The sequence below is a fragment of the Octopus bimaculoides genome, chromosome 2 (genome assembly GCF_001194135.2).
Source record: "Octopus bimaculoides isolate UCB-OBI-ISO-001 chromosome 2, ASM119413v2, whole genome shotgun sequence".
In the NCBI taxonomy this organism is placed as follows: Eukaryota; Metazoa; Mollusca; class Cephalopoda; order Octopoda; family Octopodidae; genus Octopus; species Octopus bimaculoides.
Window position 1 is genome coordinate 162,027,067 of NC_068982.1, and position 13,976 is coordinate 162,041,042.

The 13,976-nt window shown below is 34.1% G+C and overlaps 1 protein-coding gene across 7 annotated transcripts in view; it reads left to right on the forward strand.

Moving 5' to 3' along the window:
* LOC106875262 (kalirin) overlaps window positions 1-13,976 on the forward strand; it is a 551,716-nt gene that overhangs the window by 288,096 nt on the left and 249,644 nt on the right. For all 7 annotated transcript variants that reach the window (XM_052965684.1, XM_052965687.1, XM_052965686.1 and 4 more), the window contains 8 exons: window positions 318-440; window positions 1,984-2,166; window positions 2,347-2,453; window positions 4,863-4,929; window positions 8,356-8,465; window positions 10,025-10,094; window positions 10,685-10,774; window positions 11,493-11,627. In XM_052965684.1, coding sequence (XP_052821644.1) covers window positions 318-440; window positions 1,984-2,166; window positions 2,347-2,453; window positions 4,863-4,929; window positions 8,356-8,465; window positions 10,025-10,094; window positions 10,685-10,774; window positions 11,493-11,627 — 885 coding nt within the window. The remainder of the gene's footprint in view (window positions 1-317; window positions 441-1,983; window positions 2,167-2,346; window positions 2,454-4,862; window positions 4,930-8,355; window positions 8,466-10,024; window positions 10,095-10,684; window positions 10,775-11,492; window positions 11,628-13,976) is intronic.

Genomic DNA, 13,976 nt, shown 5'->3' on the forward strand with positions numbered 1-13,976 from the left:
TATATATATATATATATATATATATACACACACACACACACATACACACGTAAACATGCATATATATACACAATTTGTATTGAGCTTTCTTATGTTTCTATATTAAAGAACCTCAACTTTAACACATCAGCATACACACTCTCATAGTATTTTATTTAACTTGTGGTTTTGAAAAAAGAAAGAAAAAGAATCACAAAAAACCAAGATCTTCCACAAATCCTTTATTATTCTGCATAATCTCCCATATTATATATCTATTATACATTATCTGTATAGTCTTTTCTTGTTCCTTATGTTAATTAATTTCTTTTCTGCAGGCATTAGACTGGATTCATGATTCAGGCGAGGCATACTTGTCAACACACACATCTGTTGGTGAAACCAGAGAAGAAACAGAGTCACTGTTAAGAGAATACTATGAGTTTCGTGGCAGGGCCAAGGTAACATTGACCATATTGTATTCTATTTGTTGTTGGTGAATGTCAGTCTCTATTTTAAAGTGAAGAGAGAGACATGAGAAAAGGTGTTCAGAAACCAAACAAGAGCAGCTGCTTATTCACTGGAAGTGAAATTAGATTGTTGAACTTATTTACTGAAGGTGGGCATTGATTATATGATCAATTTAGTGGGGGTAGGTCTAGATTGTTAAACCCAATTATTGGAGGTGGAACTGTATTGCTGGAGCTCTTTGAGATGGACCTAAATTGTTGAAACTATTTATTGAAGGTAGATTTAGTTTGTTGAACCTAGAAGTGGAACTAGATTATTGGTTCTCTTTACTGGAGGTAGAATTAGATTATTTGAACCTGTTTGCTGGAGGTGGAGCTAGAGCAGTAGTTCCCAATCCTTTTATTTAAATGAGTTTTCCCACGAACCCCTTGTAATATGCTTATCCTTACGTATGTCTGTATATATGTGTGTGTGTGCATGTATGTATATATATATATATGAAATTTTGAATTTAGTTCACAGACCCCCAGTACTACCTTTGTGGACCACAGGTTGGGAACCACTGAGCTAGAGTATTGGACCTATTTACTGGAGGTAGAGTTAGTTTATTAGACCTACAAGCCTCCAATGAATTTCAGTACCTGACACACTTTCCAGTCAGGGAAATTTGGTGCACATGTCAGAAAGAAAAATGGCACAATCAGATTCAAACTTTGATCACATGACCAAAATAGTACCAACTGTAAGCATGCGTGTGCAGAAGGCTGTGTGGCAATAATAAAGATATGTTATGGTGGAAGTGTGGATAATTCTTTTACTTCCCCTCATATTTACAGGAGGTGGAGCTAATTTATTGGATCAATGAGCCATTTTCTGATTGTGAAGCTAAATTATTGGACCTATTTTGTAGAGGTGCAGCTAGATTATTTGGACTATTTACAACAGGGGCAGCTCGATTATTGGTCTTATTTACTGAGGTGAAGCTAGGTTGGATCAATTTACTTGCATGAAACAGGTGTAGTTATAAATAATGAATACAGCAAGTTGTATAGTCAAACAACTATCTGTCATGTTTATGTAACATAAAGTATTCAATGATTGACTAATGTTGATGACCAGCAATGTATTAGTGAAATAGTGTAAAGTAACAGTCATTTGATCCTATAATGTGAGTTTCTTTTTTTAGTTGTAGTGATTTCATTTTACTGTACATTTGTCACTATAGTTTCTAAGTAAAACATGGTAATTACCTGTCATTTAGTCATTTCTTAAAATTATAAACCTTTGTGTTTATATCTACAAATTCTGCCATAATCAGAGATATTTTCCCTCTCTTTTACCACTGTGTAGCTGAATATATTGAGGGTTGTCCCAATATCCCCAGTAAGTTATGCAACTGAAAAAAGACATCTTAAAATATTTGATATAAAGAAATAGTGTGTTTGTATGTGTGTGTGTGTGTGAGAGAGAGAGAGAGAGAGAGAGATGTTACTTTTAATTAAATAATATTTCTGAAATCAATTTTCTTTTTAGGAAACTAAAGAAAATGTCAGTCTTTTGCTTCAACTGGCTGATGGTTTTGTTTCTAAAGGCACATTTCATGCCAGCAGCATCATGGCATGGTGTGCTGCTGTAGATAAACGATATAAAGACTTCTCTTCTCGCATGGAGAAATACAGACAAAAACTAGAAGGCAAACTCGGTGTCACAAATGAAGTGAGTGTTTCTCAGTATAAAATACTTTTCAAAATTTGTTTTTCAATGTTGTGGTTACTTTTATCTTTTTATTTGACTTAATAAAAGTAAATGTATCAATTTAAATACTTCCGTTCAATTCATTAAGCATTGTTTTAGAGAAATCTTTCTAATTCTCTGTGTTATTTTGTTTATTTGTAGACTGAGAAAGAAGACAGGCAAAGTGATCCTTCAATTGAAGAAAAACTTCAACAGCATGCTCCTAAGGAACTTACTGAAGAAAAAAGAAAGTCTGCTAGACGACGAGAGTAAGGGCCTGTTTAAAATATCTTGTACATCTTGTGCTGTCATTATTCTTAATATTGGTTTGCCATTATTATTCTTTTTTAATAGCCAGGCTGGTCTTGATAGTTATATTGTTAAGGTATTAAACATTCTGATGAGGTAATCCTCAGTGATGTGATTTGTCAGGTGAACAGTGACTATGACCTTTTAAATCTGAACAACACAGCAGGTACCACAGTATGGTAAAGTTCACTATACTCTGTCCATGGCATTTAATTAACAACCTGATCCATATAACTTCCATGAGTTCTATAGTTCACTGCTGTTTAACTTACTACACTTAAAATAGTTTAGTTTTTTGTTGACTTCCATTGCTAATTGTGTAGGTGTATATTTAGTGATTAGAGTGTCAGACTCACAATCATAAGGTTGGAAGTTTGATTCCCAGTTGAGGTAGTCTATTGTGTTCTGCAGCAAGATACCTGGCCTTCAAGTTGCTCCAGTAAATTCAGCTACCGAGTACCAGCCTAGTGCTGGTACACCCTTCTTTACTTTCAGCGTCATATCCTAGATTTCAACTGGATTACCAATGGGTGGATAGAGAGAATGTTGTCTGTTCACGACTATCTGGTTACCTGAAACAAATAGTGAACACTTAGTACATACTGCCAAGCCATACATGCTTGCAAGTCTAGTTTCTATTGCTAATTCCTCTCACATGAAAAGCTAACTGCAACAACAGACCAGTGAAGATTTATATTTCATATTTACTTTACAATCTACTAGGATATAATAGCTAGCACTATGGACCATTATGATTCAGAAGTAATGGAGGAATAGTCTTTAAGAATATAAAGAGGAAAAAAACTGCTGTTGGAAGTTTTGCATAATTAAACTTGTGTCATCTTAAACTCACAGGCTGAATTCATTCACAGATTGATACAAAATATCCTCTTTCAGTTTCATTTATATTTGTGTGTGTGTGTCTCTCTCTGTCTATCTGTCCATTCACTTGTGCATGCACACACACACACACACACACACATCAGGTCATCCCATAAGTAGTGTCCAAATTTTAAATAAGGAGAACAAATGACCAAATCTTACATTTTAATGAAACTTAACCATCAGTATATTTTCCATGATTATCTATGACATCTTTCCATCTACTTGTAAGCTTTTAACTCCTATTAGTGAAAAACTCTTTCAGTTTCAAAGAGAACTCTGAAAGGTCAGTTTCAACTTTTTTAGTTGTTTTGAGGGTTAATCCATCCAAATGATTCTGTAAACTATGAAACAAATGGTAATCTGAAGGAGTAGGATCTGGGGAATAAGGCAGATAAGCAATTTTCTCTCAAACAAATTCCTAGATTTTCTGTGATGTGATCTTTGCAGTGTGGGGTTTTGCATTGTCCCAATGAAACACCACTCTCTTTCAATTCTCTAAAGTCTTTTTTCCTCAAAGCAACATTCCAATGCTCTAATTGCTGACAGTAGATTTGAGCATTGATTGTTGCATTAGTTGGTAGCAACTCGAAATGGATGAATCCTTTGCAATCCCACCAAATAGAAAGAAGAACCTTCTTTGCGCGGAGTTCCCTTTTCACCAAGACAATGTCTATGATGCTTAACATTTTAATAAAAGACCCATTTTTCATTACTGGTCACCAGTCTGTCCAAAAAGGGTGAGATGAGTTCACAAGAATGAAGAAAAGAGTAGATGTCTACTTGGGATTTGCAGTTGGCTTCAGACAAATCATGAGGCACCCATTTTCTGAGTTTTGAAACCTTTCCAAGCTGTTGAAGATGGCGATGAACAGTTGTATGGCTTGAACAAAACTTGCTTGCCAATTCTTCAACTGAAACTGCATGATCTTTTTTAACTTCTTCTAAAAGGAGCTTGTCATTAAACTCAATTGGACATCCTTTTCAGGCCTCATCTTCAAGGCTGAAATCTCCACCTCTGAATTTTACAAACCATCTTCTGCAAGTTCTTTCATTCAGGCACTCTTCTTCATAAGTTGAGTGAATATTTCAAGTCACTTCAACTGCAGAGTTACCTTTTTTAAACTCATAAAGCATTATGTGCCTGAAATGCTCCTTAGAGGCTTCCATGTTTGAAGAGCTTTAATTAGTGAAATTTCAATTAGCTTATCCTGCAAAATGAAATTTGATTAGTTTAAATTATGTCCAAATACATATAAATATTACTTGATGCCATTAGACATTCTAAAATTCTGTTAAAGCATTTGAAAATATAGAAGTCCAGACATTAGTTATAGGATGACCTGATATTACAAGGGAGAAGATGAGATTTAATTCTGAAGATTTCTCATTTTATTTGCTGAGGTTATTTCAGTTTCTTTAAAAAAAAAAAAACACTGCAAAAACTTGTTGAAGATATTTGTATGTTTTGATTTATTTACTTTCAGATTTATCATGGCTGAATTACTACAAACTGAGAGATCATATGTGAAAGATTTAGAAACTTGTATGAAGGTTTGTGCTTAATTTCATATCTTTATTTTTTCTATTGAGAAATTGAGCCTGTATATAGTCATTCAGTCTGCTACATATAGCAACCAAATTTCTTTCAAATTACACTCTACTATCATGTCATGTAGTTCACTACATCCTTGTATCATAGGGACTGCTGGAAAGCCCTTGATCATATGCTTGCTCTTTCAGGATTAACTTGGGCTTAGACAATAATGATTGTTAAAATTTGATAAAACGACTAGCTACTGGGAGAACCTCTACAGAGTCACCCTAAGTAATAGCCAAATCTCCTCCAAATCACACTTAGGACACATGTTAGATAATCTAGTCTTAGATATCCCCTCAATGCAAAGGTCATAGATGGAATGCCTTTGGTTTGCTCAATCAAGGTTGACCTGAGTTTTGTAACTCAGTGCCAGCAAGTGAGCTATGTGAACCCTTGAGAAATGCAACAATACTGTAAACTACTATACAACAACCCTATAAAGTACCATGCACAGCACTTTAAAACACTACATATAAGAATTCTCTAAAATACTGTACATGACAACACAGTAAAAAAGCATATACAACATTATCTCATCATCATTTAACATCTGCTTTCCATGCTGGCATAGGTTAGACAGTTTTTACTGGAACTGGTAAACCAGAGGGCTGCCCCAGGTTCCAGTCTGATTTAGCATGGTTTCTACAGCTGGATGCCCTTCCTAACACCAATCACTCCAAGAGTGTAATGTGTGCTTTTTATGTGCCAGCAACACAGGTACCATTCACATGACACTGCCATTGGCCATGACTATGATTTTACTTGGCTTGACAGATCTTCTCAAGCACAGCATATTGCCAAAGGTCTCAGTCACTTGTCATCACCTCTGTTAGGCCCAACATTCAAAGATCATGCTTTACCACTTCGTCCATGTCTTCCTGGGTCTACCTCTTCCATAGGTTCCCTATGCAGTTAGAGATCAGCTATAAATTGTAATTTACAACTACACTCTAAGCTACCACACAACTATCCTACAAACCATCACTGTAAGCCACTGTGCAGAAACCCTACAAACCACTGTACAACAGCACTTTTAAACACCATATGACAATGCTATAAACCACCATGCAATATTATGAATAGCTGTACACAGCAACACTATAAACCACTGTTATATGATGTTGGTTTCACATTTTGGCACAAAGCCAACAATTTTAAGGGAATGGGTAAGTTGATTACATTGACTGCAGTGCTCAACTGGGACTTATTTCATCAGCCCTCAAAGGATGAAAGGCAAAGTCAACCTTGGCAGATTTTGAATTCAGGATGTAAAGAGGGATGTAATGCTGCTAAACATTTGGTCTGGCGCACAGACAGTTCTGCCAGCTCACCACCTTCATATAATATTATGAAATATCATATTGTTGTGGAAGGAATCCAACCACCCCTCAAGTGACTAAAAGGTGGACTGATTCATTGTTATAAAACAAAGAACTGTGAACAATTGGCATTTTGGGTTGGTTAGCAGTTCACTGTGAGCCTTTGATATAGAGCATTGAGTATCGTGTATTAGTAATGGTAGTGTGTTGTGTATATACTTTCTTACCCCTGCTTCATTGTATTATATATCCAATATAAGGATATAAAACATATATAACTCTGTATAGCATCATACATCAACAATATAAAACACCATGTTCAACATTGCAAAGCAGCACACCACTTTATAAGACAGCATACGTATCTCTATAAAACATCTCATGTAACATTATATCACACAAAAACTGCTTACCTAATAACTGCTAAAATAACATACATACCAACACTATAAAACATAACAATACTGCAAAACACTACTCACAATGCTATAAAACATCATCATAACAACATAGTACACTGTACATATGTGACTGTTAATGCACCTGTTGCCAACATACAAACTTCCTTCATACTGTTCTTCATATTTATATTAAAGATGCAATTAATCTATGGACACCTGGGTATTGCTGTTTCTAACCTGGTACAATGTGCACCTTTCTAACTTTTACAGTCATCATTATTAGCCGTGAATTAACCTGTTTATTATCTTTCGGCATTCTCTCCCAACAGCCCACATACTACCATGTGCACGTGCACAATGTTGACTCAGATACAAATATTCACATATGTACATACCTAATGAAATACGTAGACACGCACAAAGTGTTTGTTACTAGCACTGCAATGTAAGGGAGGCAATTAGGCATCCAATTAAACTGCAATTATAAGAATGTCTGCCTGCCTCCCTTTAGATGCTTAAACTGAAACATTTTTCTTTCTTTCTGAGAAACATACATATTTATCAGTCTACTTCTTGAAGTATTCAACCAAGATTTCAGTGATATGTTTACAATATTCTTTATAATCAAAATCTTTTCTGCCATGAAATATACACAAGATAAGAATGCTTTTAAGTAAGAAGGTATAATACATTAAAATGTGTTTTGGTAGAATTCTTAGATATAGGAGTTAAGAGACAAAATAGATAATAGTAAAAGATCAACATCACATAGAATCATTGTACAGGTTGTAATGTTAATTATATACAGTTGAAATCAGTTTCCTTCAAGATGTATGCAAAATGAGGCTAGAAGTTGCTCCTCAACAAATTAAACAGTAAATTTTGTTTATTTGAAAGAATGTAATATCTTAAAGGTTGGATTATGCTCTGAGTTTTTTATTTATTTTTTTAATTTTGTATTTATGAAAGTTTAGAGAACGGTGAAGTAAATATTTAAATGATATTGACCAACATTGAGGAACCTCACTTGCTGGTTAGGAAAAATTGTTGTTGTTATGGACTTTCATGAATTGTATAAAGTCTGGAGAAATGGAACTATATCTCGATTAGCAGCCTGGGGAGATAAATGGTGTTTTGATGATCTGAAAAGTTGAGAGAAGTAAAGTAAATAGCCTTTGCTATGTATCTGTCTGGCAGCTGACCAGAATACGCACCTGCTGGAGGATAAAGAGGAGAGAAGAAAGAGAATATGAAGTTATTAAGAAGATTTGAAGCTGGCTATTTATTCATTACTTTGCTGTAGCTGTATGTGATGAAAGTGAACATAAACTGTATTGATCTCACCACTTGGAGGGCAGCTGGACATGTAATGGCCTCTCATAAGCATTTTCTGTCTTTAGATTTTGTGTGTACTAACACGGGTAAAAAGTAGGAGAAACTATCAATTTCTCTCTCTTGTAGTAAATTTTCTTTTTACATTGTTAAATAATACAAAAAAAAAAGAAAGGATTAAAATTAGAAGGGTTTTTTTTTTTGTTTTTTTGTTTTTTTTCAGCTACTCAGTTTTCTGAAGTTATCTGTTTCCTCATTGAAAATTGCCAAAAGCTCCGCAAAATTGTTTACCATTTGTAATGATTTTTTATATCTTTCTCTTTTCCAGTATTACATGGGTGAAATGTTAAATCAACAAAATAATATTCCACCTGGCATTGAAAACAAAACTGAAACAATATTTAGTAATATTAGAGAAATATATGAATTCCATGACAAGTATGTTTCATTTTCATTATTCTTAGTATTTTTCATTCACCATAATTCTCATTATCTTCACCAAGATACTGCTTTCACTTACCTAAGCAATTACATTCTTGCAAACATTTATCTTTATACCTTTACTTGTTTATTTTCTCATAAAAGATCCAATGTTTTTACAAATTATATCTGGAATATATTTTGGCATCTGAGAAGAGCTCATCTATGTTTTTCTAAACGTTGTTTATTTTAAGTGAAGGCTGTATTTGCTTTGGTCTCAGTTTTAAATCAACACCAAATTATATACATAATAATTCATCATAATTCTTCTCTTTCTCTCATATATATATATATATATATATATATATATATATATATATAAGGACACTTGTAACATAATGGTTTGGGCGTTGGGCTCACAATTGTTAGGTTGTAGGTTCAATTCTCAGATTGGGCAAAATACATCTTGTCCTCAAATAGTTTGCTTTATTTCTTGTTGCTTCAGTCCACTCAGCTAAAAATAATTACCAGCAATTGCTGGCATTGAGGAGTCTTGTACTCTCAGTCATTTAGACACTATGGAAATTTTGGTGAAATGGGTTTGTGTATGTGTGTGTGTGTATGCCTATCATCATTATCATTTAATGTTCATCTTCCATGTTGGCATGGGTTGGGTAGTTGGACAACATCCTACCAAGCAGAGGACTGTGCCTTTTCTAGTGCCAACCACTTTACAGAGTGTTCTGAATGCTGTGATGGATGCGTCTTCTCAAGCACAGCAAAATTGCCAATTATCTTAGTCCTTTGTCATCTCCTCTATGAGGCTCAACATCTTGTGTGTGTGTGTGTAGCCATATTAGAATTCTATTTGATATTATACACATATTCACTCATTCATTTTATGTTTGTTTCTCTATACTGCACAAGTTAGACAAATATGCTTCGAGGTATTATTTTACAGCTGAATGCTCTTTCTGACACAAATCCCTACATGTTTTTCAAATAAGTGATCTTTTATTTTGTGTAACTTCGAAGGCACAAAGTGAGAAGACAAGTTGTTGACAAGAGAAGTTCCAACAACACTGCATGAGTGTCATAACTTTCAAATAATCAAATGCAGATATGAACAAACTCATACACTTGCATGTGCATACCCCCCCCCCACACACACACACAATGGGCTCCTGTTCAGTTTACCTGTACCAAATCCACTCACTTGGCTTTGGTCAACCCAGGTCTATAACAGAAGACACTTGCCCAAGGTGCTGCAGTGAGACTGAACTGGGAACTGCACAATTGGAAAGCAAATTTCTTAACCATACAGTTGTGCTTGTCTCTGCATCAATGAATTACACATTTACAAGGATTAATTATACTGATAGAAAATCTAATTACAATTCTGTTCAATAATATAAATTCTTTTCCCCCTTAAAATGTTTTTCTAATCTTTGAAATTTTCACTGTCCAAAAATATTAGCCCAAGAAATACTTAACTCATCTTTTTAATTTATTTCAGTATACTGTCATATTTACACACACACATATATATATATATATTTTTTTTCTTTTATTCTTAGAACATTCTTAAAAGAGTTAGAAAAATATGAGACTATTCCGGAAGATGTTGGGCATTGTTTTGTCACATGGGTAAGTAGTATCTCACTAGCATCATTATTTTTTGCAGTTTAACATAGATAACTCATCTGAAAATGAGTACCAGATGATTACCAGTGCAGCTCTTTCTCCTTCCAGCTGTCACATCCTGACTGTTCTGCTGAGTCAAAGGAGAGAGAGTTGAGAGGGTGTCCGTGTTTGTTCACAACTACATAGACACCTAAAACAATTAGCAAGTGTGGTACATGTTACTAGGTCATACTAGCTTGCAAGTGATGGCTAAGATGACTTAAAGTTAAATTTATTTATTGAGAAAATGATAAAAATTTAAGGATTCAAAGTAGTTTTGAGGCAACTATAGCCATTTAACTCTTGTATTTTGTTGATCTATGTACAATAATACTCGACCTACAATTGTCTTATCCATCTGTTATAAACAAGTTGCAGTTGTCGCAACCATCTGTTATAAGCAGTTCTTTTAATAGTTACTTTTATAAATAAATAATTGTAGCAATCCACACTTTTTATTTCTTCATTTACCACTTAAAAACATTAAAATCATGAAACCTTGATTTGTACATATAATTCAGTTTTCATTAAAATACAAAATTTTTCTTTTACAGGCAGAAAAGTTTTCTATATATGTACTATACTGCAAAAACAAGCCAGATTCAAGTCAGCTTCTTATGGAACATGCTGGGACTTTCTTCGAGGTACAATCATTTTAACTTTTGTTTGTTAGAGTAAATTTCAATATCGTGAAAAATGAATTCCAAAAGTGAGAACTAAAAAATTGTGTTTATATGCTTGTATCTCTAAAATCTATATAACTTTTCTTCTGATCATAATGAGGCCTTTTCTGGCATGAACTGCCTTAAGAATTCTTACTTCATGAAATAAAGGAGGGTAGGTTAGTTTGAAGAGAAAAAATAAAATGGACGAAAAATAATATATAACAGAAGAATGAATTTTCTTTGTTTCACATTGTCGACATGTTAACTGCCAACATGTTAATTGTGAAACATTAGGCTGAGATCTGTTTTTATTGTTTAGCCACTGTGTAAATAGTATCTAATGGACTAGGGCATTGGGGAAGCATCAGGTGGAAAGCAAGCTGGAAATTTTATATGAACAGATCTAGATTGGGTGAGAACGCATCTTTGTTTCAGAAACAAATATTCAAAATCAATTTCTGTTGATATATTTGATACATGGAATCCTTCCTTCTTGAATGAAATGGTTTAGAATTATTTCTGCATGGCATTGTGTATATGTGAGGAGGTTTTATGCAAAGCATTTAGTTGGAGGACATTGCAAATAGTAAAAATATAAGACTTAGTATCAGGTAGATAGATGTCATGATAGAAATATACTCACTATGTTAAAAACTTTTGGTAATTGTACATTTTTCCCTCCACTTCTTTTTTACAGGAAATACAACAAAAACATAAACTGAGTGAACCATTATCATCGTATTTGATCAAACCAGTTCAAAGGATCACGAAATATCGATTGCTTCTAAAGGATTTGCTTTCCTGTTGTGAAAATGATACTGGAGAAATTAAGGTAGGCTGCTTCTTTCTATATTCAATCATTTCATGGAATAAACTTTTTGTTTCCTTGATCAGTTTTATTATAACTGTTTTTGCTCTGTATATGTTTCTGTAATTTGTAGTTTTTCACTTGTCATCATCATCATTTTATGTCTGTTTCCCTTGCTGGCATGGGTTGGATAGTTCATTATGGTTTAAGTCAGATCTACTATTCTATATTTTTGAGATGAGTAACTATGTACATTATTTACAATAGACAGATAGGTGTCCTCACCTTATTTGTTGTTTCCACAACGTTTTGGCTGATGTACTCTCCAGCCTTCATCTGATGGGGTACTCTGTTCTCTTTCCTAAGGTATTCTTTTTTTTTTTTTGCTGATATTATTTTTTGTTGATGTTATTTCCCAAGTCCCTGCCTGGGATTGAACGCAGAATCTGAGGGTTAGTAGCCTGCACTCTTATCCACTATTCTATATGCCCATAAGCAATTATAGAGTGAATTTTTGGGCCTATAAACCTAATATTTTATCTTTTCTTAATAGTATTCCATGTATATATCAAAGTATTCCATGTATATATATTGGCTATTACTTGTGCTATCCCTCCTTTATTGTATGTGTAAATATTAGCAAGTGATGGAGAAAATGGGGCATAAGAGAGATAGGTAAGAGAGTGTCATGAAGCCATATGGAGAGTGGTCAGTGAAAGAGATAAATGGAAGGGTGTTGAGATAGCAAAGTAGCTCTAATGGGAAAGTTTCAGGAGACAGAGTGACAGGATGAGTGCAACAAGAGCATTCCAACTACCATTACTAGGGCAAACTTTGGGAACCTTTATGGTGTTGTCCAATATGTTTATTAAAGTCAACAGCTGCAATGAGATCACTGGTTTTGCCATTTGGGTATCATTCTATCTATATGGTATTTCTGCCACTAATGCAATAAGTGTCAAGTTAAGAAAGGTGCCCATACTTTTTTGTATTTAAAAAGGAAGTTTATGCTAGATGTAATCCTAGATATACTGTGTCTGGCAAAAAAAAAAAGACAGGTGAACATGTTTGAAATATCTTTGAAAATAGGTCTTCTCAATCAGGGCTAACCTGGCACTAAGCAACAAGCATTGTCGTTACTGTATTGAGATGACCACAAGCAATAATTAAAAATCATTGTTTAAATCATATATCTACTCATACTCCACTAATATAGTTTCTTTTGGAAAGTTTCAGATCTGTACTTAATTTTATTTTGTAATAAACATCAGCCATAGCTATTCATAGAGAATTCCTCTGGGTATTCTGAATTATTAAATCTGCTATTAGGACTATAAAAAATCAAACTTTTAATATGATCAAGGTTCAGTAACTCTATGTGAGGTAGGTGTTAGTACAACTCTATTCCGAAAATAATGAAACAATGAGTGCTTGATGGAAGTGCTATCAGTTGAGTTACCAGAAAATGGGGACCTGAGAAATGAGGAACTGTTGAGTCAGATCTTGGGAAGTTGTTTTTCATAGAAGAGATAGGACAAAAATGACAATATATGCCAAATTTCAGAGAAATGGATGTTAAAACAATGATGTTCTGATGTATCATTAAGTGCTTCAGAAAGCATTCACAGATACCCTGACTTTGAAAATGATGACAGAATTACTTGACAGAATAAAGGTAGTTTAAAGCATTGAAACATAGTTAGTGAAGGAGAGAAAATAGTCTCCGTTAGGTTTATTAATGGAGAATTATCGGTCGTGTTAGACTGTGAGGGAGATTTTTCCTTTCTTGTAGATTGTAATGTCAGTCTCAACATAGCAAGCAGAGGTCTGATGGCTCCCATCATAGCTTGTGGAAGAGAGAAAACTCAGTCTTTATCTTAGCTAGTGAGTGTTGGCCTTCCTCATAGCAAGTGAAGGTGTTAGCCTTCACTGTAGCTAGTAGAAGAGAGCACATTCAACTTTTTTCAAATGTTGAATGTCCTCCCCTGCACTTCTAAAGAATACTGATGTACCAGTATCTTACCCATAAATTCAATTGAAAATTATATTGATTCTTTTTGGTTGTATATTAAACCAGTTTAGAACATAAAAATGATATCAATGCATTGACCTTGGTACACTTTGTGCTTGTATTCTATGAATTCTTAGGTTAAACAGATAGCTTAGACATAATTAACTAGTCTATTACCCAGTTCAACTCCCGCAGTCATATCATTCTCTAGATATCTTTAGGTCAACTTTGTAGGCATATCATTTTCTAGATATCTTCTTTCACTCTCTATTGTTGTTTACAGTCTTTAATGATATCATCATAGTTTGAAAGCAGTTGATGTGACTTCACAAAGTAATAGCATTTATGTTTTTATTTACAAT